The sequence below is a fragment of the Corvus moneduloides genome, chromosome 5, assembly GCF_009650955.1.
Source record: "Corvus moneduloides isolate bCorMon1 chromosome 5, bCorMon1.pri, whole genome shotgun sequence".
In the NCBI taxonomy this organism is placed as follows: domain Eukaryota; kingdom Metazoa; phylum Chordata; class Aves; order Passeriformes; family Corvidae; genus Corvus; species Corvus moneduloides.
The window spans coordinates 42,804,249-42,816,912 of record NC_045480.1 but is presented as its reverse complement, the minus strand read 5'-3'; the positions used below and the strand labels follow the sequence as shown (position 1 = coordinate 42,816,912).

Below are 12,664 nucleotides of genomic sequence, written 5' to 3'. Positions count from 1 at the left end.
ATACCCTAAACAAACCAATGAATGCTTAGAGTCTCCCCCTTGTTCTGCCTCTGCCAGGTGTGCATTTGTGGCTGTTACTTGAGCAGTGAGGCCACTGGAACAGTGAATATGCCAGATTCATTTGTGTACACAAACACCAATGGAAAACCAGCAGTGAAGCTCTACTGTCTCTTCCTCCCGATAGAAATGCCTCCCTCCTTCCCTGTCAACACAGATTTTATGGAGCAGTAGCCTGAGCTCAGCAGCCTGTGTCCCAGCCTGTTAGAGGTAAGAGTCAAAGCAGAGCTAGGAGTAAATGTGATGCTTAGGCCTCCTGTTTTGAAGTCCCCAGTGATGCACTTTGTTTGAGCATGATGCCTGCTTTGTTGTCAGCTGACAAAAATGACAAGGAAAGACACGTTTCTGCAAGACAGACTTAGAGTGCATTAAATAAATATAAATTTTATTAAAAACACCCACATCTCAGCGTTATCAGGAATGATATAATAATAAACAGCTTTCAAATAACCTGCATTACATTACAATACTTACAGTATTTATAACCATCCTCAGATTCTTTTTATAGACATACCAAACATCTCATGAAAATGAATGAAACTAAAGTAAAAAAAAAGTAGAACATAAGCATAGAAAATGCACACAGAAGTTCATTACCTTAGTGTCAAACTGCTAAAGTTTCCTACACAAGTTAACCACTAGCTTTAGAAGTGAACTTTATACTGCTGTGCGTCAATCAAGATGAAAAATTCATTCAAGTAAAGTTGACAACTCTCAGAAGCATCTTCAAGTATGGCTATAGTCAACCTGATAATCCTATACAAGCAACTCTGTCTGTTTTGTCATTCATTCCAACTGAGGCAGGGTTCTGTACACCAAAAATTACAGCTCAGGTATTTACAATACAAAACTGATTTCACCAACTAAGCTTCCTGCTCCTGCTGCCAGCAGTTTGGCAAATGATGGTGCACGGCATAGTAACCAAAAATCTACTATGGATTACATGAATTATATAGGATTAAAAAAAAAATCACCAAAATATGAAGATATATAATGATTTACTTAATCTGACATATAACCATCTTTTTTTTTTTTTTTTTTTTAAAGATGAAACTTTTGTTTCAATGAGTGGGTAAAGTCACAGACTGAGAAAAAACATAATTGCCATAATAAATATTTGACCATTAAACCCAAAGGCCTCCTTTGATTTGAGTTAGGTTGTGATTCTGTTGGATAGAATTTTTTTCGACCAAACTTAATCTTACAGTATATTGCACAAAATATAGCTGGGACATGGAGGTTTGCATGTTTAGGGAAGCCCTTGTACAGACTGTACCTTTTTATATTTTATTTTATTCATTACAGTATCTAAGAAGCCTTATTTAGAGAGTGACTTGAACAACTCTAGCAAACAGTCACTTGCCAAACCCCTGCCTTACATTTTTCCCTTTAATCAGCTCAGTGCATTCTACTTTCTTTTTGTTTATTCATTTGAAACAGTCAAAACATTCTAAATCTCTTAAACACTTCTGTTACAATAAAAAGAGCTAACGAATTTACAAAATTAGTTTTAGTTACACAATACATGTACAAGAAAAGTAAGAGAAGGGATTCAAAAGAAAAACATTAAATCCCTGAAAAAAACAAAACAAAACAAAAAAACCCCAAGAATAATATATTTAACCTACAACAGCTTTACATACACACAGGTGACACGTTGGCATAGGAGAACATGAGCTGAAATATCCCTGAATTTTTAGAACCAAAAAAAAAAGAAGAAAAAAAACAAGTTGAAGTTCAAGTTATACTTGCTAAAATGTCAAGTATTGAGAGTTTTTTTGTTTAGGTTTTTTTTTGTTTGTTTTTTTTTTCAAAGGCTATTGGGGGAAAAAGATGGTATACAATATATAAACTTTCACACTCAGTTCAATATCCTATTGCCAAACTAGTGTTGAGGTATATGACAAGTAGGAACATCACTCAAACCTTTTAATGTATTTTAGCTCACATTATGATATATTTGTAGCAGGCTGAGTAGCACCATGATGTGAATTCAGCTCAAAACCCAAATATATATAGATTTAATATTTTTACAGTACTAAAATACTAAAGCATTGCGTTAAAAAAAGTTTTGTTTACAATTTAATTTACTATACAACTCTCCTGCTTTTTTTTTTTAATAGAAATTAATGATTTAAAACCACCACAGCAAGCCAGCTGCCTATTTTTTTTTTTTCTATTTAATCAACGGAATCGCACAGAACTAACCCTGTTTCATTCACCTTGTGTAGGCATCGGTCTGCTCAGTCTTCCTGGAAAAGAGGCCACTTGCACCGAGAAAGGACTTGCACCACAATGTACATAATTATCAACACTAAAGCAGTTCTGCCATTCCAGTGGGAGCGCACAGATCTCGAGAAACAGCAGAAGCCCAAGCTAACTAGGTGTAGTTTGCTGCATGCTGCTAATTATTACCTGTGGTTAATATAAAATTCTCTCCTTAAAACTGTACATATTTGAGCAATGAACTTGTCATAATAATTGTAGAAAACAGTTTACAGTATAGCTGTGTGAGATGAGCACCAGAAAAAATGTGTTTTGTGTACTAAAGTATTCCCTTATATCCAGTAAGCCCCATTTTTACCATAACTGACTGTATTAAAAATGGATATGTAGCCCACTAGCTAATGCATGGCTAAACCAAAAGTATTTAAAAGCTTTTTTAGTTTAAAAAAATTATCTTTGCATTTTAAAATCAAAGTAAACTCTTCTTTTTTTTTTTTTTTTTTTTTTTTAATGTCTTAGTACCTTAGCATTGTTCAAGTTGCCAAGCTTAGGTAGACAAAGTGCTTTTGAAACACTATTTAAAAAAAAATATCTTTCTCTCTATTTTATTGTCCTTTTCTAGGACTTGACTGGATGAGCAAAATCCAGAGGTCTTTGTACTTCCCATATGTTAAAAAGTAAGCTTATTTTAACACCAGGTAACTTCAATACATACATGAATGAAAACATCCTCCCCGTTGCTGAAGAACATTTGACTACATCATTGACGTTTTGTTATAAAGGCATTAACTGTTTAACTGATAAAATAAAGACACCATTCTCTTAGATAGCACCATGGTTTTAGGATATTCAAACAAATTCAGTGTTTTGCTGTCTATTTGTTTTATACTTATCTACTTCGTTAAATAAAATCAAAAGACTATTAAGATTACAGTAAAAACTGCATGTTAAAAAGCCATAATTCCAGTATTTCAGTACATCATAGATTCAGCACCAGATGTTATTTTAAGATTCCTGCAGTTGTAATACTACAGTATTATTTTTTAGGGTTTTCTTTTGCTCCTGTTCCATGACTATGCAAACTTGATGACGTTAAAAGTGGCCACAGATGTGCAAAACTGTAAGAAAAAAAAATCTGTTTGCAGATTATCTCTTTCAGTAATAGAGCCAGTGTTTTCCAATGTAAATTGTGAAACACTTTTTTGTTGTGTTCTCTCTTTTTTTTTCCCTTTCCTTTTCTTCTTTTTTTTTTTTTTTTTTTGCATAGGATGCTTTGGTCTTGTTTCCTACATGCTATCTGTGACCACTTCAAAATCCATGGAAAACAAGTGCTCTAGTGAGATTTACCTCTTTTTGCTGGTGTGCCGAGGCTTTTTCCACTGATGAGTTCCGTTTCCTTCTCCACCCTTGCCTTCCCCGAAATCTAAAGCACTACTACCCTAGTGACAAGGTGTTGTTTCAAATGAGGTAACCAACCAAGGTGTGAAGTCAGATATATCGGTTGTAAGGCCCTGTAACCCGTGTAAAGGCATATGGAGATGTGGTTACTGTGGAGTCCGTGGTGACCGACAGTGTCCTTTGTGCCAGGGACTTGATGAAGCGCACGTACGTTGGCTCAGAGGGCTCGTGGGGCTCCGCAGGCTCCCGCTTGGCTTTTTTGCCGTAGGATTTCTGAGGCACGTAGTCTGGGCCGTACTTCTCGCATTCCTCTTCTTTCTCTCTTGCCTTCTCAGCCATCTTTGCCTCCCACAGAGCCAGACCATGTTTTGGCTCATTCATGCTCTTGTGCTGGTAAAATACAAGGGATATTCTGGTGGGATGGTTCCTGTTGGGATTTTTTAAGGGAGTCGTTGCATGGAGCTCACGTTTTGCACACTCTATGAGAATTGACCCATGAGATGGAGCAACTGCCACTCCTCCAATTTCTGGATCCAGAAAGTTCTGCTCACTATCTGACCAGACTTCATCGGGATCCTCTGCTTTTTCTGGATTCAGCACATCAGTTTTATCTAAACCACCCTGGGGAGTAGTCCTGTCATGGTTTTGACCTGGAAGCATGTTAGACAAACCATTAACTGCATGTGAAATCATTTCGTTATCCTTATTCTGGAGATGCAGTGAATTAGGAAGACCACTAAACATATTTGGAGCAGAATGGTAGTCATGTGGTAAATGTGGAGGGGGTTGCATGTGATGATGTTCACTTGTTTTACTCATGGAGGCATAATCCATGCTTGGATTACTCAGATTAGATTTTAACCTTGAGGCAACCTCCATAAAATGGCCATTGGCATCATGGGTGGAGTAAGAGGAAAATGGCCCTAGGTGGTGTAAATTTGGTCTAATGGTGCAGTTACTGAAGGAGTCTACTGGCATATTTTGGTTTCCATAATTCAAGTACTTGGGACCAAAACTCTGATTATTCCCAAACCTATGCTGGTATAATGTTTGAATGGGTGGTAGACTGAGTTTAGACATATGGTCTTGGCTCTGGCAACTATACAAGTCCATGTGCTGATGCTGGGAAGGGTAGGAGCCCAAGTAAGAGGGGCAGTTGTCCATAGCTATGTTTCCATTGCATTGGTAGGGGGGATATTGGTTATTTTGACTTAAAGACCCTGAATAAGGGTTCATGGGACTGGAAGAATTCAAATAAGACCCCACAGACTGTGATGAGGTTGTATAGAGGTTCATGGGATTGGACCCTCCATATGGATCTGAAGTGTACGAAGAGTTTGGATAAGCATTGGCTGGATTAGGCAACCTTCCATAGAGATTTGCAGAACCTGAACCCGAGTAAGAGTTAATGGGATTTGACTGAGGGTTGTTAGGGAGAGTGCGCTGTGGATGTTGCTGCTGCTGCTGTTGTTGTGTGGCTGGTCCTGAAAGACGTAAAAGATCTGTAGATGTAAAAAGGAAAAAAACAAACAACCACACAACAAACAGGCTTTAAAAAAAAGGCCCCAAACCAAACAACCACCCAAGAAATTACATACTTTATATGAAATTTATAAGAAAAGTAGATTCATTAGCAGACACTCCCTTTCTCGTATCTCAAACACCATCCTTTAAGAAGCTGAATAAATACTAAGGCTACTCTTCCTTTTTGGCATGTATCCAACGAGATCAGATGCTAGTGGCAGTGAGGAAAAGAGGACAGTGCAGTCTGTTCAGAGTCACATGCACAAAATCCAAAGAGTTGAATCATCTTTTAAGTAGCCCATGAACTGGAGCATCAAAGTGCTCCCAAATAGCCGTGCACAAAGTGACTTTCTTTTCCCCAAGGATAAATAATTCTTTTCATCTACATGAACAGAACTGTCTTCAAGAAATGTATGTTAAAACCAACATTCACTGATAGACAGAACAGCGCAGTAATAAGTGAGATCAACTGACGACATAAGAGCAAAAATACCATTCATTAAAGTGCAATGGCATCATTTAATGGTCACAACCCTTGCCTGGGTTATGGGACAGCTGACTTCTATTCATAGGTATTTCAGTGACCTTCTGGGTGGCCCTGGAGGTATCCCTTTTTTCCTCTCTGAAAACTGCTGTAATAATAAAATAGTTCTGATTACTCCTTTGCTCAGGACTCTCAAATCTGCTGCTGAGAACTGCCATAAACTCTTACTCCACTATGGAAAACCTGCTTTGCTTTTGGTCTTGAGGCAGAGAGTATAAATAGTGGTAAAGAGGTTACACTTGTATCTCCTCAAATTAGGAGGTTCTCTTTAACAGATTGAGTGATGTGTAAGTCATTCTTTCTTTGGCAGCAGCACCACACACTTCTCTTCATGGCTTCTAGCACTACTAGTCTTTTAAAGATACTTTACGATACACTGAATGGCAAGCAGAGTTTGCTTCTAGATTTCTACAAGTGTTAACTATCCAACAGTAAAGGATTTCTCAGTGCAGCTTTTTTTTTCTTCTCAGGAGTTGTACCAAATTTGGCACTCTAGTATTTATATAATATTGATATTCACTTTCAAGAATTCTCTTGCCTTTTTACTTCAATACATTCTTGGGCTGAAAAAAATTGTTTTCTTGAGGCTGTTTATAACTGGCCCTGATTTGTAGGATGCTTACCACTGCTGACCCTGCTCAGATTCCTGTGTTTACCTGCCAGCTGCTTTGCATGACCTGCTGCTTCAGAGGTGCCTTGCTTGTTGCGTGCTGCAGCAGACTTCTCTCTCTCTTTGCTAGACCCATTCTCCAAGGAGGCAAGCTTTTCTGCAGCTGCTTTCTTTGCTTCTAGCTTCCTTTGCCGACAGGTCTTAACAGGCTCTGCTAACATCCTTACTTTTCGTCGAAAGGAGGTAAGGACCTGGATGCTGCCATTCCTCTTCTTCTCCTCCTGGCCCTCAGTGCTTCCGAACTCATCCACATCAGAGACTTTGTATAACGGGAGCACATGGAGCTGCTCATCTTCTGGTGTTTGGCCAATTTCACGATTGTCTTCTCTAGTCAGTGTGCAAACCTGTCAGAAAGGTGTATTAGAGATGTGAAACTCTACCTCTGCATTGTGCCTTGTCCTGCCACTGTCAGCACTGGCATCTGGCAAGCTCTTTGTAAGTGGTGAGTTTCTGTGCAATTTTTGCGTACCACAACAAGCCTGCAAATGTAATTTCTTCCATTACTTTGTTAAAAGAAACAGAAGGTGTATAGATACCTATTTCTTTTACCTGTGCTGAAATGAACAGTATAGTTAGGGATTACCCTCATGTGAAATAAACTCCAATCCACTGTATAGCGGCCAGAGAGATAAAGCAGTAAAATCTGGGGCTTTGTACTCACCTGAAAAGTCTTTCACTACAATACATGAGGTAACTACCTATTAGAGACAGTGTGCAATACAACACACTGGTGTTGTATTTCACACTCCCTTACGGTGTAATAACATTACAGTGTCACAGTAATGTTAATACCAAGATTTAGGGAAGTTACTGTTGTTATGCAGCAGGCTTGTGTTAGTTCCAGCTAGAACAGGTATTAGGAGGATCTTTGTGGAAAAAGATGCCGATAGAGATAAATTGTTGTCCCAACTTTGGGAAAAAAACCTCAGCTGGAAATATACTTTGTACTGGTGGTGATTAACTTGTGAATTAAGTCAGACCCTGGAAACATTTAGTTGGAATTAAAAGGGCAGATACTCTCTTTGGTTGTAATAAGAGCTGTGAATCTAGGGAGCTACTTCAAACTACAGCCACGATGATTTTTCATAACTGGAGAGTATTCTTTCTCATGTTTGCCCCAACTGTTTTGTCACGGAAATAATCCAATACACATTGAAAACCAGCTTCCTTTTCTAGTATCTTCTACCAAGCTTCTGCAGTACATGCCAGAAATCAGAACTGAGGAGAGTAAAGGGTGCATGTACTTGCAGACTTTCTGCTCATCCCAAGCAGGAACAAAATCCAAAATTTCCAAAACTCTCTCAGAAAGAAGTTATTTTATTAGAAGATAGTCTCCAAAGTTGTTAGGAAAAAAAAAAGTGTTTCAAGAGGATAAATATAAACTGGTTTGTGCCAGGAACACTGAAATAGGCATTTCAGCTCTGCTGGGACCTTCTTTCCATTGTCTCCACACTCCTTCTTTTACCAGTTCTGCATTAAAATGTTCTTTAATACACTGTAAGCTCATTCATTTGAAAGAAAAATGTGTAGGGGGTAATAAGTTAGCTCAGTTACTGCCTAATTTATTTTTTACTAATCTGCATTATGCAGTATAACTTTAAACAGAGAGGAGATAATGAATCAAAGCCACGAGCTGAGTGCTGGAGTGAGGAGGCTGTTACACATCCCAGACTTACCAGAGTACTCCCGTTCTGCATATTGTGCAAGTCTCTGTGAGCATGAGCACAGAAGTCAAGGCAGGCAGTGACCCCTGAGAATGGGCGACCTTCCTTCAACCCCAGGCGACACTCGGGGGCTCTGTGTTCGTACTCGATCTGGAGAGACAGGACAGGTTTCACTGGGTGCTCCAGGACACCGAGTGCACAAGGAATGCTCTGCTGTGACAACAGGCAGGTCTCCCTCACATCTTGGAGGTGACAACAAACACATCTTGAAGGCAAATAAAACTACAGCAGTTCAATGGCCATTTTGTATCCATGCTTCATTCCTCGCTTCTTTGTTCCCTGGTACCTTCTTTCTCTGGTGTGATTGTGAAATTAACCAATAATACTTTTCCTTGTGTATTACTCCTGATTTTCTGCCGGGGGTTTGTGTTTTTACATGACAAATGCGGTGCATGGTTTCCGTGACTGGCACTGTGAGAGTGATATGTTTGTGTAGACTGGAAGTATACCAAGCTATTAAGGGAAAATGGCTTTAGAAAACTGACTTCAGAATGACTTAATGAAAAATAATAATTTGCTTTTAGATTTGTAATATTTTGGCACCTTAAACATGTATTTCATTAGTTTAAGTCAAATCTAACCCCTGACTGAAAAGAGAGAGAATTCAGTCAAGACAGTGCTTTGTACCCATGCAGTCATTATTAAGGAGCTTTACAAAGAATTCATAATGCAACAATAGACCTTACACAAAAAGTAAGGATTTTGTAATGGAAGATAAATCCTTAGAAAAACGATGGTTTCATGTTACATTTAGAAAATTTAAAATGAAACCACATTTATAAAATGCTTTGCTGAAATTCCTGAACCTTTCAAATGAATGCACAGAACATCTACACTTAATGGAACTTAATGGATCCCTTTTTAAGTTAAGGTCAAATTAGAAGCTTTGCCAAGTCTTCATTCAAAACCACTAAAAATATGTCTAGTTTGCTCACAGATATTTATTTTTCAAATCTGGACTATTTATTTCCCTGGAATCTGAAAATAAAAGCAGAACAGAACTTGAAAACTGTCTAAACTTCATTGGAATTAAATGTGAGTGGTCTGAAATGTTAGCCAGACTATAATTATCTGATCAAACTATACTGGTGCAGCTGCTCTCTAAGATGTTCCGTTTGGTCCAGTTGGGAAAACAGATCCTTTCCAATTCTTGATTGTAATCCAGAAGTGGTCCAGATTTGGATTAGAATAAATCTGGGAATTTGAAATTTGGTTTTAGGGCTTTTTTGGTTTTAGAACCTTTTATAATATCATACAAATTAGGACTCAATCATCTCTCTTTAAAGCCACTGACAGTAGCTCGAGTACAGTTTCCCCACAAATATAAGGTCTACATGAACCTCCTGAAATAGGCCAAGCTGTACACATGCCTTATTCCATAAGGTAAAAATTGAAGCTTGTAAAAGCATGTATTTTCAACAAACGTTGGGTAGAAGAACCACACCTTACTTGGAGAAAAGTTCTTTAGTGAATTTTTGTGGGAAAAGAAAAGAAGCCCAAACAAAGAAACATTTTATTGTTCCCCACCTTATTTTTTTTTCTTCCTCTTCCTTTTTTCTCTTGCAGAATGTCTCTCAGATATTTGGACAGATAACCACAGCTAGTGGGCACACAGCCACAGTTTTCTCCATAATGAATCTCCAGACATTATCTGATCAGGTAAGTGAAACTGGGTACGTCTGCACTGAGTCTGCTTACCCTGTCTAGCTGCTACTAAAAATGCAGTAAAGGAGTAAATTTTACAGCAGATAATAATGGACAGTTTTGTGTTTGTTTACTGTTTCTGCTAAAGCTGAAAATCTGTCTTGTGCTGGTTGTACAAGGCTGTCAACAGGAAAGCAGGATGATGTCCCAGTTTGCAGTAGATGCTCAAAGTTTGGGGCCTGTAAATTCTGTGAACGTTCCTAACAGTAGTAAACCTGAGCAATGAGAATGAAGGCCAACAGTTACGTGTTTGCAGGTGGTGTGGTGTCAAATTTTGGTGTAACTGTCTGAAAGACATTTTGTAATGAAATGTCGATGAGCTGCAGTCACACTGGGAACCTCATCAGAGCTCTGAACGTGCTGGTGTCTGAGAACACCGATCCACAGAAAACAGGTGCACATGGTCCCCCTCATGCAAGAAGGCTGATGCAGGCACTTGTGTGCCTATGCAGGGATGAGTGTGTTCAAATATAAAACTTCGCTTTGAAAGCATGTTTATAAAGGCTATTTTGGTGAAAACTAAATTCATCTGCTGCTTGAGAGAGCAGAACTGAAACTGTGGCTTCAGGGCTTGAGTGCAAACTGTTGCCAATCTCACACCAGATTCATGGTAGCTTTGCTGGTTTGGCTGGTAAGTCAGGCTAAATCAAGAAATTTGTATTTTAGAGCTGAAGAGTGAAATAATTTCATTGTGTTGATGTAGGTGAAAAGATTAGTTCTATTTAGTGGACCAAATCCTGCTAGTTTTACTTGTGAGAGAATTTTAAGTGTAATCATTCATTTCTATTTATCTTCATGCTGATGTCCAAGAAATGTTGGCACAAAATGTATATAATGGTTTGGTGCAAGGCTGAAGCATTGGGAAGTGTGTTAAAAATCAGGTTATTTCCATGACTGCTCATGTTCCTTTTTTCCCCCATCATACCTGGTTGTTATATGCATCAGGTGCAAGCTTCTTGTAGGTAGGTGCCATCAGGGTTGACAGATTCTGCAGATTGGATTCTAGTTTTTCTTCCTGTTAGAAGATGAAACAGGGTTCAATGACATTTCCATACTGCACGTCTGGGATCCAACAAGTTAGGGTCTTTACACAATTATGTTTACACTGATAGTTGTGGAAAGGCATAAACCAGTATCATTGGTGTTTAGACAGTAACTGTTGTGAATCTCCTTTTAATTTTATTGTTCCAAGGCCTTTAAAGGAATGGAGCAGTTACAGCAGTGTAGTGGGATACCTTCAATAGGATGTCATGTATTATTCTTGTAATTTGTTTTATATTAAGATAAATCACATTCTTCAACATGGATATGTTTTAGATCTAAGTGTGATAATCCTCATTATTTTCCTTTTTGGAGTTTTGGGAAAATAATTATCTTCAGATAGCTTGAGAGAAATAACATCAGAATGGTCCATCAAGTAAATCTGGCTAATTTTAAGGGTTTTGCACATTGCAATGACAACACTTTGACATACTGAGACATTTTTACATGCAGCAATTTAAAAATATTTAAATACTGCAGCCTTCAGAAAGTTCCCAATCCTTAAGCAATGCAGAATAATCATGGATGTGTCTAGTAACTGGAGATATGGAGGTGGGAATTACCATAGCTCCTTTTTTCTTTGAATTGTATGCTCTCAAAATAAAGCACTCTTTAAAAATAATGCAATAACATACTCCAGAGTTGTTCCCCATCCTCTAAGGATGAGAATCCTGAATTCAAAACCTCGCTTATATAAGGCCCTTATCTTTAATTTTAAGTGCATAAAGGACAGTGGCATACTGGAGTGGTGTACTCATTTTTAGGAGTTTTTGTATTTTAGGAAGATGTGAAGAGCTGTGAAAAAACAGGTTTCAGAGAGGTATGTATTTGGTGTGTTTAAAGTTTGTATCCCATACTACAGGGCAATATCCTAGTTTGGTTTGACATGAAATTGTCAAAAATATCTTGCTGTGACCTTGTGGCTGCTGCCAGAATGTGGAGCTTTGGTATGGCCAGTATGTTAGCATTTGTTAGTGCAACTTCTAGTTCTTTCGGTGAGAATTCTGTTTGTGCAGTCTATAAACTGTATCTATGCTGTGGAACCCAGCCCCTGGTCTGGATGCATGCTTTGGCTCACCCCAACTTTGGGACCAAGACTGGAGGGTAAAACCCTCTTTCCTGCCCAAGTCTGGCCTCCATAGGAAGTAAATGCAAGAATGCAAGTTGGAAGAGTGCCCTGGTGTGCTCTGGCCAGGTATCCATCTTAGAAATGTAGGTAGTTTAGGATTGCAGGCTGTGATAAAGAAGGCATTGTGCCACAGCATGTTTGGAGGAGAGCTATTCTGCAGTTCTTGGTGCTGTAGAAGAGCAGTGGGCAGGAAAATCTGTATGTTAGTGATGATGCACTCTTTTCAGCACAGACTGCAGGATGGAGAAGTACTTGTCTCTCTGATCATGTGAGAGGAATGCTTGGATTTGAGTAAGACACCAGAATACAGTGAAACTGTGGTCGTACGTGCCAGTACACAAGCAAGGGACTAAATTTGCGTGTCCGTGCCAGAAAGCAGACTGGGCCACTGGAGCTTCACATGACTTGCTGGAGGTGTCCAGGAATCATTGCAGTCATAACTTCAGGCTATCTTGTGTCCAGGCTAAGGTCAATGTTTATTACTCTGGCTTATTTTAAACATTTGCCAGTTTGCTGTAACACAGAGCCCAGTCTGGAAACATTCAGTGGGGCAGGACGGTATGTAGAATGAGTCTTCCTAACCTCTTCTTCCTATTGTCATCTCAGAGTCTCATCATGTTTATCTCCATTGAACCAGTCTGCTCTGG

At 38.7% G+C, this 12,664-nt stretch overlaps 1 protein-coding gene across 1 annotated transcript in view; it reads right to left on the bottom strand.

The window, feature by feature from the left end:
* Nucleotides 1-415: 415 nt before the first annotated feature.
* The window catches only part of TET2 (tet methylcytosine dioxygenase 2), a 71,677-nt gene continuing 59,428 nt past the window's right edge, over nt 416-12,664 (bottom strand). The window contains 4 exon segments of the mRNA XM_032108384.1: nt 416-5,183; nt 6,406-6,763; nt 8,096-8,233; nt 10,773-10,862. Of these exon segments, the coding sequence (XP_031964275.1) occupies nt 3,772-5,183; nt 6,406-6,763; nt 8,096-8,233; nt 10,773-10,862 (1,998 nt within the window). The 3' untranslated portion in view covers nt 416-3,771.